The sequence below is a fragment of the Podarcis cretensis genome, assembly GCF_951804945.1.
Source record: "Podarcis cretensis genome assembly, chromosome: Z".
NCBI lineage: Eukaryota > Metazoa > Chordata > Lepidosauria > Squamata > Lacertidae > Podarcis > Podarcis cretensis.
Genome location: NC_137184.1, coordinates 16042940 through 16068342, shown reverse-complemented (window position 1 = coordinate 16068342; position 25403 = coordinate 16042940). Strand labels below are relative to the sequence as shown.

Sequence of the window (25403 nt, the reverse complement as noted above, 5' to 3'; positions counted from 1 at the left end):
GGAAAACCATAGCTTTAACTATATGGGCCTAGGTTTCATTGCTTTTATCCCAAGAAGCAGGAATCTTTTAATTTAATGATTGCTGTCACCATCTGCAATGATAATGGAATCCAAGAAAGTAAAATCTCTCACTGCCTCCATTTCTTCCCCTTCTATTTGCCAGGAGGTGATGGGACCAGTGGCCATGATCTTAGTCTTTTTGATGTTGACTATATTATGCGCTCTCCTCTTTTAGCCTCATTAAAAGGTTCATTTATTCCCTCTCACTTTCTGCCATCAAGGTTGTGTCATCTGCATATCTGAGGTTGTTGATATTTCTCCTGGCAATCTTAATTCTGGCTTGGGATTCATCCAGTCCAGCCTTTCACATGATGAATTCTGCATATAAGTTAAATAAGCAGGGAAACAATATGCAGCCTTGTCATACTCCTTTCCCAATTTTGAACCAATCAGTTATTCCATATCTAGTTCTAACTGTAGATTCTTGTCCCACATAGAGATTTCTCAGGAGACAATCAATGGTGATCAGGCACTCCCATTTCTTTAAGAACTTGCCATAGTTTGCTGTGGTCGACACAGTCAAATGCTTTTGCGTAGTCAATGAAGCACAAGTATATATTTTTCTGGAACTCTCTTGCTTTCTCCATAATCCAACGCATGTTTGCAATTTGCTCTCTGGTTCCTCTGCCCCTTCGAAATCCAGCTTGCACTTCTGGGAGTTCTCGGTCCACATACTGCTTAAGCCTGCCTTGTAGAATTTTAGGCATTACTTTGCTAGCGTGTGAAATGAACACAATTGTGCGGTAGCTGGAGCATTCTTTGGGATTGGGATGTAGACTGATCTTCTCCAATCCTCTGGCCACTACTGAGTTTTCCAAACTTGCTGGCATATTGAGTGTAGCACCTTAACAGCATCATCTTTTAAAATTTTAAATAGTTCAGCTAGAATATCATCACTTCCACTGGCCATGTTATTAGCAGTGCTTTCTAAGGCCCATTTGACTTCACTCTCCAGGATGTCTGGCTCAAGGTCAGCAACCACACTACCTGGGGTATACGAGACCTCCATATCTTCTGGTATAATTCCTCTGTGTATTCTTGCCACCTCTTCTTGATGTCTTCTGCTTCTGTTAAGTCCTTTCCACTTTTGTCCTTTATTATCGTAATCTTTGTACAAAATGTTCCTTTCATATCTCCAGTTTTCTTGAACAGATCTCTGGTTTTTCCCATTCTGCTGTTTTCCTCTGTTTTTTGCATTGCTCATTTAAGAAGGCCTTCTTGTCTCTCCTTGCTATTTTTTGGAAATCTGCATTCAATTTCCTGTATCTTTTACTATCTCCCTCGCATTTTGCTTGCCTTCTCTTCCCCGCTATTTGTAAGGCCTCATTGGACAGCCACTTTGCTTTCTTGCATTTCCTTTTCATTGGGATGGTTTTCATTGTTGCCTCCTATATAATGTTACCAGCCTTCATCCATAGTTCTTCAGGCACTCTGTCCACCAAATCTAAATCCTTAAACCTGTTCCTCACTTCCACTGTGTATTCATAAAGGATTTGATTTAGATTGTGTCTTACTGGCCCAGTGGCTTTTCCTACTTTCTTCAGTTAAAGCTGGAATTTTGCTATAAGAAGCTGATGATCTGAGCCACAGTCAGCTCCAGGTCTTGTTTTTGCTTACTGTATAGAGCTTCTCCATCTTTGGCAGCAGAGAATATAATCAATCTGATTTCGATGCTGCCCATCTGGTGATGTCCATGTGTAGAGTCATCTCTTGTGTTGTTGGAAAAGAGTGTTTGTGGTGACCAGAGTTCTGTCAACTCTATTAGCCTTTGCCCTGCGTTTTTAACTCCAAGGCCAAACTTGCCCGTTTTTCCTTTTAACTCTTGACTCCCTACTTTAGCATTCCTATCCTCTATAATGAGAAGAACATCCTTCTTTGGTGTCATTTCTAGAAGGTATTGTAAGTCTTCATAGAACTGGTCAAGTTCAGTTTCTTCAGCACTGGTAGTTGGTGCATAAGCTTGGATTACTGTGATGTTAAAGGTCTGCCTTGGATTCGTATCGAGATCATTCTGTCATTTTTGAAATTGCATCCCAGTACAGCTTTTGCCACTCATTTATTGACTATGAGGGCCACTCCATTTCTTTTACGGGATTCTTGCCCACAGTAGTAGATATAGTGGTCATCCAAACTGAATTTGCCCATTCCCGTCCATTTTAGTTCACTGATGCCCAGGATGTCAATATTCTTGCCATCTCATTTTTTACCACATCCAGCTTACCAAGGTTCATGGTTCTTACATTCCAGGTTCCTATGCAATATTTTTCTTTACATCATTGGACTTTCCTTTCACTTCCAGGCATATCCACAACTGAGCGACCTTTCGGCTTTGGCCCAGCTGCTCCATCAGCTCTGAATCTACTTGTACTTGTCCTCCGCTCTTCCTCAATAGCATGTTGAACACCTTCCAACCTGAGGGGCTCATCTTCCAGCGTCATAACTTTTATATGCCTGTTGTCTTTGTCCATGGAGTTTTCTTGGCAGGGATACTGGAGTGGCTTGCTGCTTCTTGCTCCAGGTGGATCACGTTTGGTCAAAACTCTCCACTATGACCTGTCCATCTTGGGTGGCCCTGCACGACATAGCTCATAGCTTCTCTGAGTTATTCAAGCCCCTTCGCCACGACAAGGCAGTGATCCACAATAAGAATTCTAAGGGGTTGTAAATAAAATGAATGTTCATAAGTGCACAAGATAAACACATATGCTTAACATAAACCACATGTCTGCAATAGTATGGGAGATCCATCCTGAAGTCTTATTGACTCCTATTGACCCCCATTATTTTTTTGCAGAAGGAAGTATCTTAGCAAAACCTTTCCCAATTGTTCTTTTCACTTACAAATCCTTCAAATCCAGTCCAAAGAGCACATTTTGTGTATGAATAGGGGAGGTCTGTGACAAAGGTTTCAGAAGCTAGGGTATCTATCACTTCAAAAGACTGGCAGGATAATGCAATCAGAAAGGATTATCAGCTATCTTGACAAACAGGAGATAAGACACACTCTCAAATCTGTAGGATGCTTTTGAGTGGTCTTTGGCTAAGGGGTGGGAAATTTCTTAAGTCTTTAAAAGCTGTTATACACCTTTGTTCTGGGTCCTCACCTCATTGCAAGGTGGTGGGAGGGGGAATTCTGATGGGACAGAAAAATAAATATCTTCCTTGCTTTCCTTCTACTGGTTCCACTCATTTTCCTCTGACTGATAACGGACTTGGGGGATACTGAATCCCTTGATGGAGAGCTGGGCTGTAAAAGCCTACCCCTATAACAATGGCTGAGTGGGAGATTTGAACCTGGGCTTCCCAGCTCCTACCGACACAATGACTGCACTCCACACTCTTCACTGGCAGAGCAACAGACAGACAGATGGGTAATGTGTGTAAACAGGAATCACTTTACCTCCCATCATTTCCTCCTGCATCTAGAGAAGGGCAAATATGTCAATTTAAGTTTATCTAGGCTTCGCAAGTCCAGTTTTCCACATTTCTGCATCAATCTGCAGATCATCATCATCATTTTTTAAAAGGGCCTGGCAAAAAATTGTTAGCATTTTAATATGTATTTGCAAGATACAGAGAAGGGAAGGGAACCTCAGGCCCCAGAGGGCCAACTGCTTTTTGGCCCTCAGGACTCTCCCCAGGCCACAGAGATGATGACCATTACACAGTGAGCTTCATGCATTTTAACCAGAGTCTATCTGATCCTAATTTTATGCTCTAAGCCAGGGGTAGTCAACCTTTTTATACCTACCACCCACTAATGCATCTTTCTTGATGGTAAAATTTCCTTACTGCCCACCAGTGCTCAATGGAAAGAGGATTCAGCTTGTACTGTAGAACTGCCTGCTGCCCACCTAAAATCCTGAAATGCCCACTAATGGGCGGCAGGGACCAGGTTAACAACCCCTTCTCTAAGCACTCTTCCACACTCTTCCAGACAGTAATGATAGTTGCAACTACTGCCTGTTCCGGGCAACACACTATTTATTTTTTAAAGCAAACAAACCAGAAGACTACCCTTCCATAATTTGCCTTCACAAACAGAAAAGTGCTTTGCTAACAACCCGAAGCATCTCTGTGACTTTGGTTTCCCAATGTCAAGGCATTTGGTCAGATAAATGTTCCTTTTATTGCCCGCTAGATAGCAGCCTTCTTTCAAGCCTGTGATTGTATCAGATTCCAATGTTATTTTTTGTGTGAGCATCAATAAAAAGTGGGTTTTCTGATGCACTTGGATGATTCACTCACCAACATTTTTATTGGGCTGGATCATCACAAAAATGTTGATTGCATAGTAAATTCCTGAAATATTGATAAAGGAGAATTGAAAGGCATTCACTCCAATTTCATTAGAGCAGGAAAGCAACCGCAGTGTTTAAGGTGGTCTTTTCTTTTCTTTTTACAAATACTGTGTCTTTACAAATATATTTCCATATTAAAATCTAAGGGGTGGTTTTTAGAGATTTCACCAATGTTGCATTTCTAAGTATGTTTACTTGGCAGTACAGTAAATCACATTGATTTTTATAGCCCTTCTTAGGGCCATTTCAAGCACACGACTTCTCTCTAAAGAATCCTAGGCCCTGTAGTTTTGTGCTGGGGCTTGTAGCAATGAAAGAAGAAAAGTACAGTTCCTAGGATTCCTTGCAGGTAGCTATGTGCTCTAAATGTATGGTGCAGATCTGCCCTCCATGTCATTAGAGTCTCGGAACAAGGATGTATGTTCCATTTGTTCATGTAAATATTGTTTTTTTGGGGTGTAAATACACCCCAGTCTCAGAGGGGTGAAAGGTTTTGAGGGTTCCAGTGTGCCTCCTGGGTTGGTTTGCTTTGAATGTGATTTGCTAGAAACTGGTGTCATTTCCTATAAGCATAAAACTGGGGTGTGTTTTGCAGCATTAACTCCCAACAGATCTTGCTTTCTGGTTAGGTTCCAGTGGGAACCTCCAGTGTCATAGCACAGAGAGCAAAGCAGGCTTCTTGAGATTTAAGTCAGACGTTACTGCAAGGACTGGTAGCCTGTCAACCCTTTCAGTTATCCAGACACCCTGAAGACATAACCTCCCACAGGGAGAAGGAAATCTAAGCCCTAGTCCCCAAACAGCTCTCACTTAAGAACATAAGAAGAACCTACTGGATGAGGCCAGTGACCCATCTAGTCCAGCATGCTGTCATCACAGTGCCCAACGATACCCTGAAGGGAGAACCCACAAGCAGGACCCGACCACGAAAGCACTGTTCCCTTCTGCAGTTTCCTGCACCTGAAATTCAGAAGCATCACTGCCTCCAACTGTTGTAAACAAAAATTGCCCTTTTCCCCTTACATAGGTTCGCTATTGGTAGGAGAGAATAACAGGCCAACCAGAGAATATTGAGAAGCAAAGCAGCTAGTAAGCTTGATCTTTATTGAACTGTTGCAACAGGGTGCTCCCCTCATCCGCAGGAGAGAGGAACCCCGAAAAATGGCACGCAAGGCCTTATAAAGACTTTTGAAATTGCCACCCTGTAGATCAAGACCACCCCCAGAAACAGCATACATACATCACAGAAGGGGTGTAACCTAAGACCACCCCCCAGATACATCATACCTACATCACAGAAAAGGCAGTCTAAAACAGAAATTTTAATATTGTTTTTCTCCTGTCATTGTTTATCTCCTGTCTGGCAGGTTACTTGATTGGATTGCCTGGGTAGCCTGGCCAATCTTTTGTAATGATAAATACTTAGTTCCTGGGCCATGTCACAGGCTCACACCCTATTCATATCTTAAATGTGCCCTTAAGATTTGTGAGGAAAGAGACAATGGGAGGTTTCCCACTTTGACCTTGCAGAGAAAACATTTGCTCAGTTTAGGAATCAAAATGGTTCCAGGTTGGTCTTCCTGTGCTGATCTATGTACATGCTTGGTTAGTACATTTATGAACATTTCCATATATCTAAGACCTCAAAATTCCTATCACACAACTGTGGAGGGAGAGCTTGGTTGGTGGCCATTGGCAGTCTTGTAATCTGAAAGGCATCAGAACATAAGAAGAGAACAGGATGCTTTATTAGATGAGTGGCTGGTGTGACCCAGCAGACTCTTATGTTCTTATCCTCGTTTTTGAAAGGGGGTGTCACTCAAATGAAAGCTAGATACACAATGTACATTTAATTAGGGCAGATCCACACTATACATTTAAACCCCATGCCTGCCAAAGGATGGGAATAGCAGCACTGTGAGGGGAAACTGAAATTCCCAGGTTTCTTTTGGGTTTTGTTTTTTTTAAAAAATGTGTGCTGAATATGCTTTAAATATTTTGTGTGGATCAGAGTCAGAAGTACACTCCTCCCCAAATAATCCTGGAATTTACCCATCAGAGCTGCCCTTCCCAGCACCCTTAACCAAGCATAGGCAAACTTGGCCCTCCAGATGTTTTGGGATGACAATTCCCATCATCCCTGACCACTGGTCCTGTTAGCTAGGGATCATGGGAGCTGTAGTCCCAAAACATCTGGAGGGCCGAGTTTGCCTATGCTTGCCCTTAACAAACTACACTTCCCAGAATTCTTCAGGGGTCGGGGTGGGGGGATGTATGCAGTGTTGATTCTCTCTCCACCCAGCAGAGGGCTTGTCAAGCACATGCAAATTCACACCTCCTCCAGCTTTGTTTGTTTCATTTCCTTTTTTCTTCTTAAGGTTACTTATTACTTATCTAGATTGAGGAGCAAAGTTCTTTAAAAGGAGCCACCTGCCTCCTTTCTGCCATCACCAGCTTGGTCAAAAGGGACATCGGAATTAAGGTTGCCAGCTAGTCAGAAGAAGGTAAGGAACAGGGCAGTTATAGTTGCCTACACGCCATACATTTAAAGCAAATTTCCCCCTCCCTAAAGAAGCCTGGGAACTGTAGTACCCTACACAGAGTTAAGATTTCATTCGCCCTTAACAAACCCGCAGCTCTCAGGATTTCTTTTGGGAGGATCATGCTTTAAACATACAGTATAATGCTTTAAACACAGCCTTGGTGTACAGTTGTGCCTTTAATAGAGGCTGAACAATCAGGTGACAATTCCCTCCCCCTCCCCCAGGCATGGCATTGCTGCAAACACAGTTGAGGACCCCAGGCCCAAAAAGAAAGAAAAAAGGCTGTCACCCCTAACTGGGGTGCCGCAAGATCCCCTTCCCTTTATTTAAAATCCTCCCTGTGCTTTTTGTGATTGGCTGGAAGCCCTGTCATATCTCCTCCCAGAAATATTTCACTTGTTCAAAAAACAAAACAAAAAACCACACACAGGGAAATTGAAAGGTGCCAAGCATGGTGAATTTTGTGGCATGGAAAAGACCAGAAAACTTTAGAGAAAGCAGATCCCGTTTCCCCCCTGTTTAAAGACTTGCTTTATTATTAATATTAAGTATTTATATGTTTATCTAGAAATAAGACAGAAAGTGTCTTTGTGACAGCTTTTGAACTCCTCTGGAATCTTTTCTTTAAAAATATAGTGGTCATGTTGTTGTTAACAGTTCTTGCTCTTTGTTTTGGCCTGGTTTTTCTTGATTAAACCCCATATGCTTAGTTTTGTCATCCTGTGTTCCTCTGAGATTATCTGTTTACACCTAATAGCAACTCTGATCCTGCCAGGAAGCATGTGATTCTTAGGAAATGTGCTTTTATTTCTCTTACTTCAGGACAGGGATGAATGGCATCTCTTCCTTTTGTAGAGAAGCTTCTGTGACATCCTGCAAATTCCAAATGCAGCATTTGTTTTGTGCATTACATTAATATCCCACTTTTCCTCCAAGGAGCTCAAGACAGTTCTTATGCTTTTCTCTCTTCCCATTTTATCCTCACAGCAACTCTGTGAGTCAGGTTAGACCGGGAGTTAGTGATTGGGTCCAGGTCACAGAGTGAATTTCATGACTGGAGATTTTTGAACCAATGTGCTCCCTGACCCTTGTCCAGTACTAATCACTACACCTTGCTGGCTCAAGGCTATTTGCTTCCAGTAAGAGTATGCAGATCACAGCAGCAACTAAATCCCTTGTCCAAACTGACTTGCTTGTGACAAATCTGCTGGTGCTCTTCTTTATTGTTGATCGGCCCACAGTAAGGAGGTTGCATGCAATCTTCCTCAGTTCCTAAACAGGAAATAACTAACCAGTATAACTGAGATCCCATGGAAGGTCATGTTAATATTTTCTTGCAAGGGGTGACCAGTTCCACCAACACCCTAGCCAGTCCTTGCAATGCACATGTATGCATGTCCACTCCAAAGTAAGTCCCACAGTTACTCACAGCTGTGCATAAGATTGCAAGGTATCTCTTGTAAAGTGAAAGTTTTCGGAGCTTGAAAGCCTTGTTCTCTGAATTCCTAAGTTGTTTTAGTGTCTGGCTTACAGTGCTCAGAGGCACCCTTGTTACTGAGCAATGTGTTCTTAAGAACATACTTTGAGGTTCTAACCACATTTAGCTTTTTTTCTTACAATCAATCAGTATATGAATTTTATGAAATAAAGTTTTTTTATTGTTGTTATTATTAATTAAATTTATATACCATCCTCCATGAGTACATCTCAGGGCAAATTAAACATAAAAATACAAGATTAAGAAAAAGTAATAAAAACAAGAACGAAAGGAAACCAATAACCCCCTCCCTCCCATTTCATAACCATCTTAATTTATTTCTAACCTGCATTTCTCTTTTAGGAGTACAAAGTTAATATGGATACATATAAGATGTACACATATATGAATTGGGTCCTTAGTACGTTCCATCTCAGGGCAAATTAAACATAAAAATACAAGATTAAGAAAAAGTAATAAAAACAAGAACGAAAGGAAACCAATAACCCCCTCCCTCCCATTTCATAACCATCTTAATTTATTTCTAACCTGCATTTCTCTTTTAGGAGTACAAAGTTAATATGGATACATATAAGATGTACACATATATGAATTGGGTCCTTAGTACGTTCCATCAAAACACATGTACAGCTATATCTTCTTGTTTTTAACTTTAGTACAAATAAATGTAGGTAGTTGAACCCATATGCTCTGCTATCATATTTCAAGTTCCTGAGAGTTACGGATTTTATATGGAACCTGTATGTGTTGCTTTTTACTATATATTTTGGAAAGTTGTCTGTTTGCTAAATTACCACCACCAAATTTTGCACAATGGCTCCTGTGACTGAAGACCACATTCTCATCTATGTTTGGGTACAGTTGGATGGCATTTTGAAGCAAGGTTGAAGACTGAACCTTTCAAAATTGCACTGATCTTAACCACTGATTTTGTGTGTATATGAGTGTGTATCTTGTGTGTGTGTAAATGCCTCTCATAAAACATCCTGAAATATTTTAATGGTAAAGACAGAACCAGTGGTGGTATGGCTGTTAACAGTTCCTGACTAGGACCTGTGAGAGACCAGGGTTCGAATCCCCCTGCTCAGCCATAAGGCTTACTGACTGACCTTGGGGCCGGTTGCTGCCTCTCAGCCTAACCTCCCTTACAGGGGAAGAGGGGAATGTACACCCTCTTGAGCTTCTTGGAGAGAAAAGGGTTGGTTATAAATGCAAGCAAGCAAGCAATCATGCAATCAATCAATCAATCAATCATCAATCAATCAATCAACCAACAGTTAAAAGGTATATAAAAACAAAGTGATAATTAAGTGCTTAACAGTGGTAATTTACAAAACAATGTTTGATGACACAGACATCTTGGCACTTGCAAGTAGATAATTATGACTCTCCGTACTTTTCTAAATTTCATTTCCTTCTGACCTCACTTTTTACAATTTGTCCCACCCGCACCCCACATATGCTCATACATCAGCTATGTATTTTGCAAACTTGTTCATTTTCTTATAGTGCATTTGGACTATGAGATATTTGGACCTAGGATATCCTAACCACATTTTGCATGACGGTTCCCAAGATCAAGGAGCAGCTTTTGGTTTATGTCTGAATGCAATTGATCTCTCATTTCTTTTCCTCTTCCCCATTCCTCTCCCTGTGTAAGAAATAACACAGGTCCATGCATACGGCACAGCAAACCAGTATTGTCGTGGTATGGTTAGAAGTATCGCTCTGTCCTTGATTCATTACCTACTGGGAAGGAATAATCGTATTGGATTCTGCTGGTATCACTCTAAGGTAGGAAGACCAGGAGTGTCAGGAGCCAAATATGGACTCCCAGGCTTCTCTATCAAACCCTTGGAACTCTCCCCCTCATTGGCCCTGCTTGAGTGTTTTGGTCTCGTTGGAACAAGTCTTAAAATTTGAAGGGACCATAAGCACAATCCAGTCCCACCCCCCACCCCCTGCAATGCAGAAATCTCAGCTAAAGAATCCCTAACAGTGGCCATCCAGACTGTTCATTGTCAATCATTAGAAAGTTCTTCCTAAGGTTTAGTTGGAATCTCCTTTCTTGTAACTTGATTTCATTGGTTTGGGTCCTTCCCTCCAGCGCAGCAGAAAACAAATTTGCTCTATATTCCGTGTGACAGCCCTTTAGATATTTGGAGATGGCTATCATATCTCCCTTCATTCTCTTTACCAGGCTTTACCTTTACCTTTTGCCTTTACCAGGCTAAACATGCCCAATTCCCTCAACTATTTTTCATAAGGTTTGGTTTCCAGACTGTTGATCATCTTAGTCACCCTCTGCAGACATTCCAGTCTCCTCCTTGTCTGGATGGAGGATGGGAAGTGTGAGTGGGTGTTGCTTGCTGTAGAAAGGGGGAAATCACCTTTGTTGCTGCTCCTATTTTTGCCACTGGCCCTATCTACCCTGTGGCATGTGGTCCCCAGAAGGTCGCCTAGGAGGGGATGTGGCCCTAGGCCTGAAAAAGTCTGCCCTGCCATAGGAAAAACCATTTAACCAGAATGAGCCAGCTGGAAAATGTGACTGTGCTTTGTATGGATGGAATTTAAGTTTTTTGTTGGTGATGACAGAACAGAGCAGGGGAGGTCGGGGTATTTGCTGCCTGCTGCGCTAAGGTTGCTCCCTTTTTTATTAGTAATTTATTTTCCACTTCATGCATCAAACTCTAGTCCCTGAGCAGTTTGCAACATTATATATAAAAAAACCTTAATAAGAATTCCATACTTTAAAGCACCATAGAAAAATTAGAGAAGACCCTCCTAAATGCCACTAAACAAGGTGTTGGGTAGCTCTGGCCCTGCAGAGGCTGCTGGACTACAATTCCCATTGTTATCCTGGGCCATTGGCTATGCTGGCTGCTGGGAGTTGTAGTCCACCAACATTTGAAGGGCCAAAGGTTCCACAGATCAGCTGTAAACTAAAATAAGCAAACCTATAGGGACCATATCAACTATTGGCATATAAAAGATCTGCAAGAAGATGAGAAAGTTCCGCAGTTCTTTGTTATTAAATAGCCATTATAGGCAGCAATTCTAACATGCTTTCTTTCCTTCCTTCTTTCCCCCCCATCCTTTCCTCCTTTCTCTAGGCAAAAATGTCCAGGATGGTTCAGGCTCGGAGGCTGGAAGGTGTAGAGAAGAATATCTGGTATTTCCTCCTTGGGTGGGCCCCATACACCATACTTGCCCAGTCCATACTTGCCCAGCTGCCAGACTATACAAGGCCAGACTATTTCTTTCTTTCTTTACTAATGTAGTTCTGTATGGCCAGATAATAAAAATATCAGGACAGCTTACAACATTGAAATATAAATTACCATTCTTAAAAAAGAAAAGAAATACAGAGCATTATTAAGGTAACTGGCCAATCAAAAATAAAAGCTGAACAGCTGCAGAGCCCTTTCAGGATAAAGAGGCCTTATATTTACATCTAGCCTAGTCACTTCACCCACTCCCTGATCCTTTTGAACAGGAGATACTGTTGAGGATTGAGCCAAGGACCTTTTGCATGCAAAGCAGGCACACTGCAACTCAACCACAGTCCCACCCTGACAAACCAACAACAACATCTTGTTTGCTTGGGTGAAGGGGCACTGGTTATGGTCCAGGGTTGCTGTTAGGTGCTAGGAGCAGCATAGTCTTAGGCAGCCAAGCACAGAGCATCAGTTCAGCCCCAAAACATAATCCAGACAGTCCAAGTGTGGTAAGAATTTACTTCTGCACCACCTGTTCATTATCCAGATGAGAGGGAACAGGTTTTAAAGAAAACATGGAACCAAGAGAATTACAGTTACAGCAAGCTTCAGCAGATCTAGTTAGGGACCCAGAGTTTATTAGATACTATTGCAATAGGGCAGACCCAAACTTAATGTTGTTGTTCTAGCTGAGCTGCCACTTAAGAAGAAGCTCTTCCTCGAGGAGAATTAGAACAAGGGTTTTATAGAAACTGCAACACAGAGTCATAAAACATCTAAACGTTCTTAAAACATAAACATCCTTCTACATATATCAAGGAAGGTTACAGGTCATGAGAAGTAAAACAAGCATGGCTCCATACTGGTATCTTCACCCCCATAATCACATTGAGGTGCCCCAAGAATGCCTAAGCCATTTGGGTCTCAAATGTCACACTTCTGTCACCATTCTCCTAGCAACCAGGCCTCCATCAGGCTTTCAGCATTCCTTCCTTTATCTCATGTCCCTTGCTTCTGCTATCTCTATCTGCCCTAAGCTGGCAGGTTGCTTTAGGGAGTCAGTGAATGATGGGATTCAAACCATCCACCCATCCAAGGCTTGCCTCTTTGCACACCCTGAACCCCAGCAATAGACAGTATCTGTAATCCAGCTGGGGTTGAGATTTCAGGAGGCTGGCCTAGTGGGATTTAATTCTTCCTCTCTGCTCTTTTGCCTTTCACTCTCCTTAGGGTGGAGTTTGTCAAGTTGGCGGCCACGTACAAGACCGTGAACCTGGGCCAAGGCTTCCCTAATTTCCCCCCACCGGACTTTGTCAGGGAAGCGTTGGTAGAGGCCGTCGGTGGAGAGAATACCTTGCTGCACCAATATACCCGAGAATTTGTACGTGAGAATCTCCTCCCTTTCTCTCTCAGGCTGCATGCATACCTTATATAAGTCTGAAGTGTTGCTATGCAAAAGCACTCCTATACATAGTTCCCTGCACAGTTATCCCATGGGAAGAGGGACTGGTTGTTAAACCACTCTGGAAATTGTATCTCTGTAGGTATGGGGATAAAAGGTAAAGGTAAACGGACCCTTGACCATTAGGTCCAGTCGTGGCTGACTCTGGGGTTGTGGCGCTCATCTCGCTTTATTGGCCAAGGGAGCCGGCGTACAGCTTCCGGGTCATGTGGCCAGCATGACTAAGCCGCTTCTGGCGAACAAGAGCAGCACACAGAAACGCTGTTTACCTTCCCGCTGCAGCGGTAGCTATTTATCTACTTGCACTTGACGTGCTTTCGAACTGCAAGGTTGGCAGGAGCAGGGACCGAGCAACAGGAGCTCACTACTTTGCGGGGATTCGAACCACCAACTTTCTGATTGGCAAGTCCTAGGCTCTGTGGTTTAACCCACAGCACCACCCGTGTCCCTTAGGTATGGGGATAGGGGCTTTCTAACAATTCTCAGCACTCTTCAAAAACTGCAGTTCTCAGGATGCTTTGGGAGAAGCCATGACAGCTTAAAGTGGTATCATAGTGCTTTAAATGTATAGTGCAGATGGGGCTGCAGAAGAGGATTTCTGGGGAGGCTGCAATCTAAGTGCAGCAAGTAAGCAGAAAGAAGACTTGTTTTTATGATCAAGTTCAGGACAAATGTGCAATAAATTTCTACTAGCCTGCTTGCTTCAGGTTATTATTCCATGTTCTCAGCCTCTGCTGTTTCCTCAGGGCCACCCACGTTTAGTAGCAATCTTGGCCCGCTTTTTTGGGAAGCTGCTTGGACGAGACCTGGACCCTATGAAAAATGTGATGGTGACTGTCGGTGCTTATGAGGCCCTCTTCTGCTGCTTCCAGGCTCTGGTGGATGATGGAGATGAGGTAACAGAGGGCCTGTGTGCTTTGGGACATATTAATGGCTAGGACAATGCTTCTCAGACTTCATGAAACTGGAAAGTGGGGGTTCTAGCCTCTGCCTCCCTGAACCACCCAATGAAGCTGAATGTTGAAATATTTGGGAGTACAAAGAAAAATAAGGACTTCTTCACACAGCATGTAGCTAAACTATGTAATTCACTCCTGCAGGAGGGAGTGACGTCCAACAATTGGATGGCTTTGAAAAAGGATGGGCCAAATCCATAAGGCTATCAATGACTGCTGACTCTGATAGCTATGTCCTTCCTTTGCTGTCAGGAGGCAGTATGCTTATGAATACCATTTGCTGGAAATTGCAGTGGGGGAGAGTGTTGCTGTTGCTCCCAGGTCCTGCTTGTGGCCTTTTTGTTAAGGCATCTGGTTTGCCACTGTGAGAACAGGATGCTAGACTAGGTGGGCCCCCTTTGGCCTGATCCATCAGCCAGCCTTGTTTTGTGTTCTTTACTTCCTTCTTCTCTTCCTGACAGGCAAATGGGTGGCATCATTGCTGCTAATGATCCTTTTGTCTGGCAGTTTGTTAAAATGTTGTACGTACACACACAGACACAAACACACACACACACACACACACACACACAAAATCAAATAATATATTGAGGTCTGAAATCCTATGACCACATAACATAAAAACTAACCAACGATGTGCTTGATACCTCTTTTGCATTTTCTTAGGTCATTATTATTGAGCCGTACTTTGACTGCTATGAGCCCATGGTGAAAATGGCTGGTGGGACTTCTGTGTTCATACCTCTGCAACTAGTAAGTGGACTGATTGTCCTGGACTTTGTAGACAGTGACCCTGATACTTCAGATTCACTAGACTACAACATCCATCAATCCTGACCATTGGCCACACAGACTGGGGTATGGATGGGTGCCATGGGGGTTGGAGCCCAACTCTTCTTTATGGGCAGTGCTACTTCATCCAGAACAACCTGAGCTCCACATCCCTGATTGGATGGGTCACTCACCAACAGTACTTTTGTCTTGTCTCAACACTGCCTGTGTCCTGTCCCAATGCAGCTTTAGTTTACTGGCCTTGATCCTAGATGGTGGCTCCGCTCTTCCACAGCTTCACCTAAATCAAACAAAACAGCTAGTTCTGGGGCCTTTGCCCATTGGCAGAAGTCCAGTGGCTTGACTCTCTCTTTTTCTCCATCTCCTCCACCAGAATGCTGCAGAAGGTGGCAAGCTGAACTCTAGCAGAGACTGGCAACTGAATCCAGCTGAGCTGGCAGCAAAGTTCACAAAGCGAACTAAAGCCATTGTGCTGAACTCTCCCAACAACCCTTTGGGGAAGGTAATTAAGAACCCTGCGATTTGCACAGGCCACTTGGTGTACATTTGAAATATGTATGTGAAGTTCAGTATGTGCCATAGAATCATTGTAGCTTGAGGGCATTGCATAGGTGTCAGCCTCTGCTTCAGCTGAACCCATCCCCCCCCCCACCTTTCCCCAGTCTTATATACCTTTGCAGCCAGATTTTCCTCTCCTTCAAAATTGGGGGGATTCTCCCAACTTTTGTTGTAAAAAGAAAACTCTTCATAAACCAATCTTAGAAGACAGCAACATTATCTGAAGTCTCCATTTAGGAACAGAGTGAATGAATGACATCTGTTCCTGATGAAGCAGCATTTATTGTCTTAAAGAGTGTCAAATTCCTTAACTTCTCTCTGCCACCTGGGAACACCTTCCTCAGCATAGCAGACTACCCTTCCCATGGGTGTTTGGAGCGTCCTTATCCCAACAGTGGGAGTAGCTGCCACTGTTCTATGTCAAAAGGGCCCAGAGTTGCCAGTCTTCTCCCTCTCGTGCAGGTGTTCAGTAGAAAGGAGATGGAGCTCATTGCAGAGTTGTGTGTGAAACATGACGTCCTCTGCTTCAGTGATGAGGTGTACGAGTGGCTTGTCTACGATGGCAACAAGCATATCCGGATGGGTAAGGCAGCTCTGTTTTTTGGACACTTGGCTTCATACCTGATCCTCCCTCTAGTCCGTGAACCTGAGCTGGTAGGAGCACCTGTGGGTCCCTATGCCTTCTTCTCCCTTTTGGGCCCAAAGTGGTCTGACTCCTGCAAGATCTTGCCTTGGACTTTCCAGACTCTGCAAAGAACAGTGTTTTTAAAGGAGCAGATACTCAGGGTGCTTCTCCCTTATGGGAGAAATGTCCCAGCTCTGATTTTCTTTCTCTTGAATGCACCACCATGTAGATTTCAGCTTCATTTTCTTTCCTTGCTGACAGCCAGTTTACCAGGAATGTGGGAACGAACCGTGACCATTGGAAGTGCCGGAAAAACCTTCAGTGCAACGGGATGGAAGGTGAGGAGGCAGGTGTAGGAGGAGCCAGACTTAAGGACCGTTTTCCAGTTGAAATTCCTACCTAATCCTTTGCAGGCAAAGGAATAGGTCCATGGTAGGGTACATACTTTTCATGTGAGAAGTCCCAGGCCCTGTGATCTTCAGATGAAGGGCAGCATAGCAATTTTAATAATCATCTTCATCTACACATGAAAAATGGATCAGCCGGCAGGTAATTCAAAGCACACAGCATTTCATCAAATATTAGGACGATGGTCATAGCATAGCTTTGTATTGCCTAGCTATCTTTGTGTTGACCAGGAGAACCTCAGGCCTGGTGGACAAGCACTGCCATTGGGAGCCTGCCTAAAACCCCGGAGAGCCACTGCCAGTCAGTGCAGGCAATATAAGCTGGAGGGACCTTAATGGTCTAGCTCAATATAAGGCAGCTTCCTTTGTTCCTAATGTGTCCTTGAACTCTGATAATGCCTCTTGGTTGTTTGGATTGAGGCTAGAGAGTGTGTTTGTGGGTAGAAACCAGCCAGGTGTACAAAGTTAGCATTTATTTTTATTGCTCCGCCTACTTTTGCCTCTGGTCCCTCCCACTGCTGACAGGTGTCCCTCAGAAGGTTGCCTCTGCGGCAGTGTGGCCCTCTGGTTGCAAAGCCCCTCCCTTCCCCACTGTAGACTTTCCCACACTCTCAGTGACATATGAAGAACACCAGCTATCCAGAGATCTGAAAAATAATCACATTTCCTTTTCCGTGGCCATAGGTGGGCTGGACAATTGGGCCCGACCACCTTTTGAAGCACCTGAGGACAATTCATCAAAACTCAGTTTATCATTGTGCAACAGCAGCTCAGGTAAGAAAACAGCGCTGGACAAAACGGTCCCTTCCACTGCAGGAGTAACCAATGCGTTGCCCTCCAGATGCTGCTGGACTACAATCTCCCAAGTTTTTCCTATTTTTATTTATCTAGAACATTTGTACTGCCCAAATGGATACTATGAGTGGTTTACATGCAATCCATTAAATCAAGTCTTAATCTAGAAAGAACTAAATAATAGTTCTAACAGGGGTTGCAGGAGAGGGCCTACTTAGTGGCTGCTCTCTGGCTTTGAATCGCCCTCCCTTGGGAGGCCAGCCTGGCTCCCTCCTTGTTGTCCTTCCGCCAGCAGGTGAAGCTTCTTTTCCCGCAGGCTTTTGGGAACTATTCTTCTGCTTGGAGCAAGCCAATTTAAATTATTGGGCCAGTTAAATCATGCCCATTATTGTCAGTGGGTCTACTCAGAGTAGGACTAAAACCGAAGAAGACCCAGGTTAATACTTTTTGGCATCTCAAAGAACTGAGCATGGTATGTATATACTTACTGGAATAATCAACCTGGGGATGGGGAATTAGTGACCACTTTGACGCTGCTAAGCTAGCCTGATAATTGCATTTGCAGTTGATGTCCATCTGTTGTTATTCATGAGTCTCTAGGAAGCCGTGGCCTGTGGACTAGAGAAAGAGTTTGAGCGCTTTGGGAAGCCTGAGAGCTACTTTGCCCAGCTACCTCAACGGCTGCAGCGAAAACGAGACTTCCTGGTCCAGAGCTTGCTTGCTGTTGGCATGAAGCCCATTATCCCAGAGGGTTCCTATTTTGTAGTGGCCGACCTCTCCGAATTCAGTAAGCGTGACACTCCCCCTTCACCCAGTTTATGGGGACACTATTATTATTTTTTTAAAAGAGAGAACATACATTTAAAGAGAGAACATCATACATTTAAAACACATTTCACCCTCAAAAAAATAATAATCATGGGAAATGTAGTTCACCAGCTGCATTCCCAGCACGCTTAACAAGCTACAGTTTCCAGGATTCTCTGAGTCAAGCCATGTGCTGTACATGTATGGTGGGTCTGCAGCCATAATGTTGCTTGTTTTGAGACCCAGTCCAAATTCAGATCCATTGGTGCACCTAGTTCAGTACTGTCTGTCTAGAGTGACTGACAGCAACTCTCTGGGGTTTCAGGCAAAGGTCTTTCCCAGGCCTGGAGATTGAACCTGGAACCTTTTGCGTGCAAGGCAGATGCCCCACCACTGAACCATGGTCCTCCCCTTAAAAATAAAGTAAAGTTCTAGTCCTCAGGATTCAGAATAAAGGGCTGATTTCAATGGAGATACAGTCATGCCTCTTGTTACGTTTGCTTCAGGTTAAATCTTTTCAGGTTGCATCCTGAGGCAACCCGGAAGTAACAGAACAGGTTACTTCCGGGTTTTGCCGCTCGCGCATGCGCAGATGCTCAAAATGACGTCACATGCATGCGCAGAAGCGGCAAATCGCGACCTGCACGTGCCCAGACGTGGGTTGTGTTCTGCTCAGGTTGTGAACAGGGCTCCAGAATGGATCCCATTCGCAACCAGAGGTACCACTGTATATAGAAAGCTACCTTATACAGTCATACCTCGGGTTACAGACGCTTCAGGTTGTGTTTTTTCAGGTTATGGACCACTGAAACCTGGGAGTACCGGAATGGCTTACTTCCGGATTTTGGCGGTCGCGCATGTGCAGAAGTGCCGAATCACAACCCGCACGTGCACAGACACACCACTGCAGGTTGCGGACGCTGCGGGTTGCGAACGTGAATCCCACATGGATCACGTTTGCAACCCGAGGGTCCACTGTATTAAGATAGTTTGTTCATAAAGCCCAGCATTGTTGATCAGCAGCAGCTCTCCAGGGTTTCTGAGTATGGGTCTCTCCAGTGCCAAGCATTTGAACTGGGGACCTTTTTCATGCAAAGCATGTGCTCTGCCACTTAGCAATCTTAGCCACTTAGCCACTCAATCAATGCCCATGCTCTCTTCTTAGAAGATGAACTTCCTGATGAGCCAGACTCCGAGGAGCCATACGATTATCGCTTTACAAAGTGGATGATCAAGAACAAGGTACGTGACCCAAGATTTGGGACTGGCCAGACCATTAGTGAGGTGGCTGCCTTAGGTGGCAGATTTGGGAAAACACTGAAGGTGGCAATATTACCAGTCTGCTGCTTCTTGACACGGGGAACGGATGGTCACACTGGATTTTCTGCCTCAGGCACTCAGAAGGTTGGTAACATAGAAAGTCACCTGGGATTGTGTCAGACCAATACTCCATCGAACTCATTATTGACAGCTCCAGGGGTGGAGAACTTTTTTCTGCCTTTCAGGGGCCATGTGCCAGTGGTGGGCTGGGCTAGAGACAAAGGTGGATGGATCAATGAATGCAATGTTTAGCTTTTGTACAGTGAACCAGTTTCTGTATATGGACACACCCCTCTATCCTCCAAGCAAGAGACATTTTCAGACACCCATTTCATCCAGGGGGAAAACACTCAGGGCATGAAGCCGGACGAGTGAGAGTGCATAATAATAATTATAATAATATTTCTTTCTTTACTTGATAAAATTTGTACATTGTTTGATTGTAAAAAAGTAGTAATAATCTCAAAGTGGTTTACAATGATACGTGTAATTATAATGTTAATAAGAATAGCAACAGTATTTAATCTATGAATCCCCTTTCACTTGTGTGTCAAGGTGAATTACAAACATTTAAAAGCAGTCAGGAATTGTTTTTTAATCTTACAAAGAATAGCTGTCCGTTTTCTATTTTTTTAAAAAAAACCCTAAAGCAGATACTTTATCGTGTAGCTGGAAAATCTGTTAATACACAATTCTTCCACCTCCATAGGGCTTAGCCGCCATTCCAGTCTCTGCCTTCTTTAGCCCACCACAGAAGAAGAACTTTGACCATCTCATTCGCTTTTGCTTTGCCAAGGTGAGCTGTCCATGGGATTATCTGGAACGATTTCCCACATTTTTCACACCACTTGAGGGGGACATGTTTACATACATTTCTTTGTATCTTGTGATCTCCTTTAGCAAAAATGAGGGTGCTGGGAGACCTGTGGCCCTCCAGATGTTGAACAGCTATTTTTGATTGTGCAAGGTGGGGGTGGGGGGCAGGCGTCAGATAAAAAATCTTGGCAGTGCCAAACACCAGCATTTAAAACTTACTTTTGTTTTGTGCATTAGGAAGACTCAACTCTGGAAGCCGCAGACAGCATCTTGCAGCAATGGAGTCGGAAGACACAGGGGCAGTAATATGATCACTTGAAGCAGGCTCTGTAGCTAGAATGTTGGAACAAGGAAGGAAAGAAAACCCACGTGCCTATTTTGCCGCTTGACATCAGGGTGCAGAATAGCCCTCTGTTGCCAATTTGCATATGCAGCAGGGAAGTAGTGTTAGGCCCTGGGGATCACACATTCACCAACGTGATGGTGCCCTGTCATAGTCTCCCAGATGGGAGTTGTGGTCCAAAAGATCTGGAGGGTAGCAGAATGGAGAAAGCTGTTCCTGGTCACTGTCCTCGCAGCCTGTCAGGCTTCCAATATCTGTGGCCAGAACCACACCATACATTTAAAGCACATCCAGCATACATTTAAAATACCGTATTTTTCGCCCCATAGGACGCACTTTTCCCCCCCCAAAAAATGAAGGGGAAGTGTGTGTGCGTCCTATGGGGCGAATGCAGGCTTTTGCTGAAGCCTGGAGAGTGAGAGGGTTGGTGCGCACCGATGCCTCTAGCTCTCCAGGCTTCAGGAAGCTATCCGCAAGCCTTGCAAGCCCGGCAGGAGTTCCCGCGGGCTCACAAGGCTTGCGGGCAGCAGCCTGCAGCCTGAAGCAGGGGGCGCCCTCTGGAGGGCGCCCCGTGCTTTGGGCAGGCGTGCGCAAGGCTTGGGGGGGAAATAAAATTTTTTTATTCATTTCCCCCCAAAAAACGAGGTGTGTCCTATGGGCCGGTGCGCCCTATAGGACGAAAAATACGGTACATTTCTCCCCCACCCGTAAAGAATCCTGGAAACTGTAATTTCCTCCTTAGGAAGCTACAGTTCCTTGTTTCCTTAACAGGCTACAATTTGTTGTGTTACTTGTGAAACTCTTAACACGTCTCCATAAATAGGAATGGGGAGATCTGTGCCCATCCAGATGTTGTTGGACTATATCTCCCATTAGTTCCCAGCATGATCAGGGGTAATGGGAGTTGTAGTCCTGCAACATTGGAAAGGCCCAGGTCCTCCCCATCCCCTGCTCCACAGCTTTCAAAGGCATCCCTGCATTACTTTTGATCTGAATTTTTAACTAAAACTGTGAGTGTGCTTCTTGCTGGGCTGTCCTTATTAGTGCAATAATTTTTAGAAGCAGCTCCTTAACGGATGAAATATCTGAGCATGTGATGTTATGACTGCAATTCACTACAAATTTGCTTTTTGGGAAGTGTGTGTGTGTTGGGGCAGGTAGGTGGTTTGTAACACTGGTATGGGTCTAGAATGATCTCTCCCCCTGCCTGTACCCCACAATTATTACTTGACCACTTCTCTTCCAGTGCAAGGAAGGAAAGTATCTGGTCCTATCTTCCCTCACTCTCCTTCAAGGGTAGGACAGGTCCTATCAATATGAGAAATCCTCACATTTCCCTTAATTCTGCTCTTGAAGAAGGGTGGGGGATCCTGCAGCCCCTTTAAAGTGTGACTGTACTACAACTCCCATCTTCCCTTACTGCTGTTCATCCTGGCTGGGACTGAGGTTCTTAGAGGACAACATAATCATGAAAAATGAAAAAAGAAAAAGAAAACATTTTGGGGTTTTTAATTTCAAGTTAACACTATAAACATACAAAATGATAATAGAATGTCATTAAATAGGAATGCAGAGAGTGATAAAAGATCGAGGTAAATATAAGCTGAAAGTTGCAGTCACTTATGTTCCAATATAGGCAATCAAATAAAGATGTTGTTCCATAATGTTCCATGTGTTGATGGAGGATGAAAACTACACTTAATAAATTTTACAAAGTCAGTAAATGGATACCATGTTGTGTAAATGGTGTTGGTCTTTTTTCTTTTTGTAGGGCAGTTAGTTTGTCTATATGTACAATGTCCCAGCTTCAAAAAGATATTTATGGGTTTCCAAATTTTGACTACCACTAATTTAGCTGCTGTTAGTGAATGGAGGATAAGATCTCTACCGGTTGCATTTTGAGTCTGGGGAGTGAAGAATAAAACCAGTTTTTGGTCCAAGCTGTTTTGGCGTTTGATTAATTGTTCGGGGGGGGGGGGGAAATCTCAGAAGAAAATAATTTTGGGGCAAGGCCACCGCATATATATTAGAGACCCAGGTGAATGGCATTCCCGTCAGCATAGTTTTAATTTTTTTATTCAGTGAGACCAGACACATGTACCAGCAATGTGCTATTTTTAAAGTGTTTTCTAAGTCTTGACTGAGGTGGAACCTGGCAAGCTATTCCAAAGTTGTTAATCTACTTCCTCTGCAGAGTCTTTCTCCCATTTTAATCATAATGTCACAAGGGGAAGGAAAGCCAACTGTGTGTGTTAAGTTGTGGGTGAACATATCAGACGACACAGCAATTCTTCAAACAGCTCTTGTTTATTCACAGGCCCAGAACAGAACAGGGCTGAAGGGTTCAGCCAACGTGTTTATATAGAGCTCAACTACAAAGCAACATAACAACTTTCCTGTAACTATCCAATCACTGAACGTCACTTTCAATTCCTCATTTGTATATGTAGACCTGAGTGAAAACTATCTACAGTATCCCCCTGCTGGCCCAGGGTGAGAACTTCAGTACAGAACAGTGTGAGAATTTTATATATTTGAAAAACAAACACTAGGCTAGTCGTGTCAAGAAGTTGTTTGAAAAATATTTGGGCTGTGTAACGCCTGAACTTGTATGTTTATTTGGTTTAGAAAGAGTGTAATCTGATGTATGTTTAGCCAGGGACGGGCTGCTTCTGCCCATTAGAGAAAAGTTTAGCACCCTCCACAAAGCATAACAGAAGGAAATCCAACCACGTGCAGCAGTAGTCTCCTTTCTCCCTCTCTTCTCTTCTGCTGTCATCACGGAAATGTGCCGCTGCCGCTGCTAATGCTCAGCCTCTGAAGGGAAGAAAAAGAACTGTGTGACTCTGATTCTTCATTTTTTAAACCTGCTAGGACGGAGGATGAACTTTCCGAGGAATAAGTGAAAGCGTGATTAATCCTACCTTCCCTTCCTGATGTGTCACTGTCCTTCCCCGCAGAAGGGTTTTTCAGCTGGGTTTCTGTCCTGATTAGAGAAATAACTAATTGGGCGCTTAATATTGTCAGCAAGACGAACTATCACTAAACCCTGCAGGAACACAACTGGAGATACGCTTCACACACACGCACAACACACGTTTATTGCGAATGAGATATTAGCGTTTGACGTTAAGATCTGGGGAAATGCAACCCCTTCCAGCCTTATAAAACTCCCTTTTCCCCTCTTCAATCTTTTACCAGGGATTGAGGGGCGAACGCGAAAGGGTTAAGAGACGATTAAACACACACACAAAAAAAACCCCCTCTCAGTATGAACCAGGAAGTGACAAATCTATACAGGGAGAAGCCATCTCTTACTTGTTTCATAGCTCTGTGGCCCTTCCCCTTCTCGCCCAATCAGCGGTCGTGGGATAATACTGGCCCGGCCCCCAAGTTGTAGGATGGTGATTGGGCGAGTGGAACATGGCGGAGAAAAGCCAGGCGAAGCGCTTACGGGAGGTACACGTGGGATCCAGGGGGTGGAAGGAAGAGGCTGCTGTGCATTAGGTTCAGCTTGGGCATTTACTCGGGGGAAGATGAGAGGGCTCAGCCTTCTCGGAGGGTGGGGGATCGGGGCCACTCTTGGGGTGAATAAGGAGATAGCACTGATGCTTGAGGAGCGCGGGGACCTCTTGTTCTTTTGGAGGAGGGGACACCTCTTTTAAATAATGGTGGTGAGAGGGCGAGGCAAAGGGTAAAGTCACACTCTTCCCAACAACCTCATATTCCAAGGTAGGCAGCGTTGGGACATGGAGGTTTTACTCAGCTGTCGTTTTTAGTTTAGCCACAGACTTTAATCTAATACTGTACCAGTTCCTCACCTGGACCCCTTCTCCTTCTTGGTGCCCTACAGATGTCCCACCAGGCAGAGAGATGGGTCTAACCCAGGGCTTGCCAAGCACCTCTGGATGCTCATGAGCAGAGCTCCCCGTCTTTTACCCACAAGATGGGACCCATTGTGGGCTTCTCAGTGGGGCATCTGGTTAAGATGCTGATAAGCTGATGGTGATTACTATATGATGTTCATGATTATAAGATGCTGGTCCAAATGGGCCTTTGGCCTGATCCAACAGCCAGACTCTTTCTTAGGTTGTATCCCAGGGACCTTACAGAGAAGGGTGGGCAATTCATAATGATAACAATGCGCTATTATGAGTACATAACAGATTGCCAATCGATCCTGGAATCGAGTGTGTGTCTTGAACAGAAGTGGGTGATGTGAACTACCTGTGTGACATCCTTAAGGCATCTGTCCCGCTGAAGCAGCTAATGGGATCTGTGTTCTTTCCTCGTTCCTAGGGAGAAGACAGAAAAATGGACTGGCGCAAATGGAAGCAGGAAAGTAAGAATGCTCTTTGGGTTCCTGGGTCTTCTCCCCACCCCCACAGACTTTATTTTTTGGGGGACAAGTCAGCACTGGGAATCTGTCCTGCCAAAGAACATAGGAAGAGCCATGCTGGATCAGGCCAAAGGCCATTCCATCCAGCTCAAAAGAAGAGGGTGTTTTGATATAGTTTGGGCCATTTGCCATTAGTGTAAAAAATTAGCTCATTCTCCCATTATACCATGTGTGTAGAGGTTTGCCCTTGTCGTTGCCTGTTGTTAAGTGCCTAATAAACACATATGCTTATGGTGTCTTAAGTTTACCAGTTTTCAAAGTGTACATTATTGGTTTTCCAAATCCCCCCACCCCCTTGCAACACAACATTTTTGTCAAACTGCACATGAAGAAAAACAACTTTGTGTTTCTGCTTTCTGCCTTCCAAGTGGATGTCTCATTTTGGCTTAGCTTGGCACACCAGCAGTATTCCAAGCCTGAGAGTCCTGGGAGAAAAGCACTCCACAGTCCTTGCTTGATTATTCCCAGTACACATTAGTCCAGGGCCTTCTGTGTTGGAACTG

The 25403-nt window shown here is 44.0% G+C and overlaps 1 protein-coding gene across 1 annotated transcript in view; it reads left to right on the top strand.

Annotated features, from left to right (window-relative positions):
• Positions 1–25403, top strand: part of LOC307207789 (uncharacterized protein) — a 34344-nt gene that overhangs the window by 2104 nt on the left and 6837 nt on the right. The window contains exons 3-16 of the mRNA XM_079961850.1: positions 10074–10196; positions 11516–11574; positions 12851–13001; positions 13829–13978; positions 14705–14791; positions 15204–15332; positions 15851–15971; positions 16275–16351; positions 17105–17194; positions 17816–18002; positions 19188–19264; positions 20052–20138; positions 20396–20461; positions 24801–24843. Coding sequence (XP_079817976.1) covers positions 10074–10196; positions 11516–11574; positions 12851–13001; positions 13829–13978; positions 14705–14791; positions 15204–15332; positions 15851–15971; positions 16275–16351; positions 17105–17194; positions 17816–18002; positions 19188–19264; positions 20052–20138; positions 20396–20461; positions 24801–24843 — 1447 coding nt within the window. The remainder of the gene's footprint in view (positions 1–10073; positions 10197–11515; positions 11575–12850; positions 13002–13828; positions 13979–14704; positions 14792–15203; positions 15333–15850; positions 15972–16274; positions 16352–17104; positions 17195–17815; positions 18003–19187; positions 19265–20051; positions 20139–20395; positions 20462–24800; positions 24844–25403) is intronic.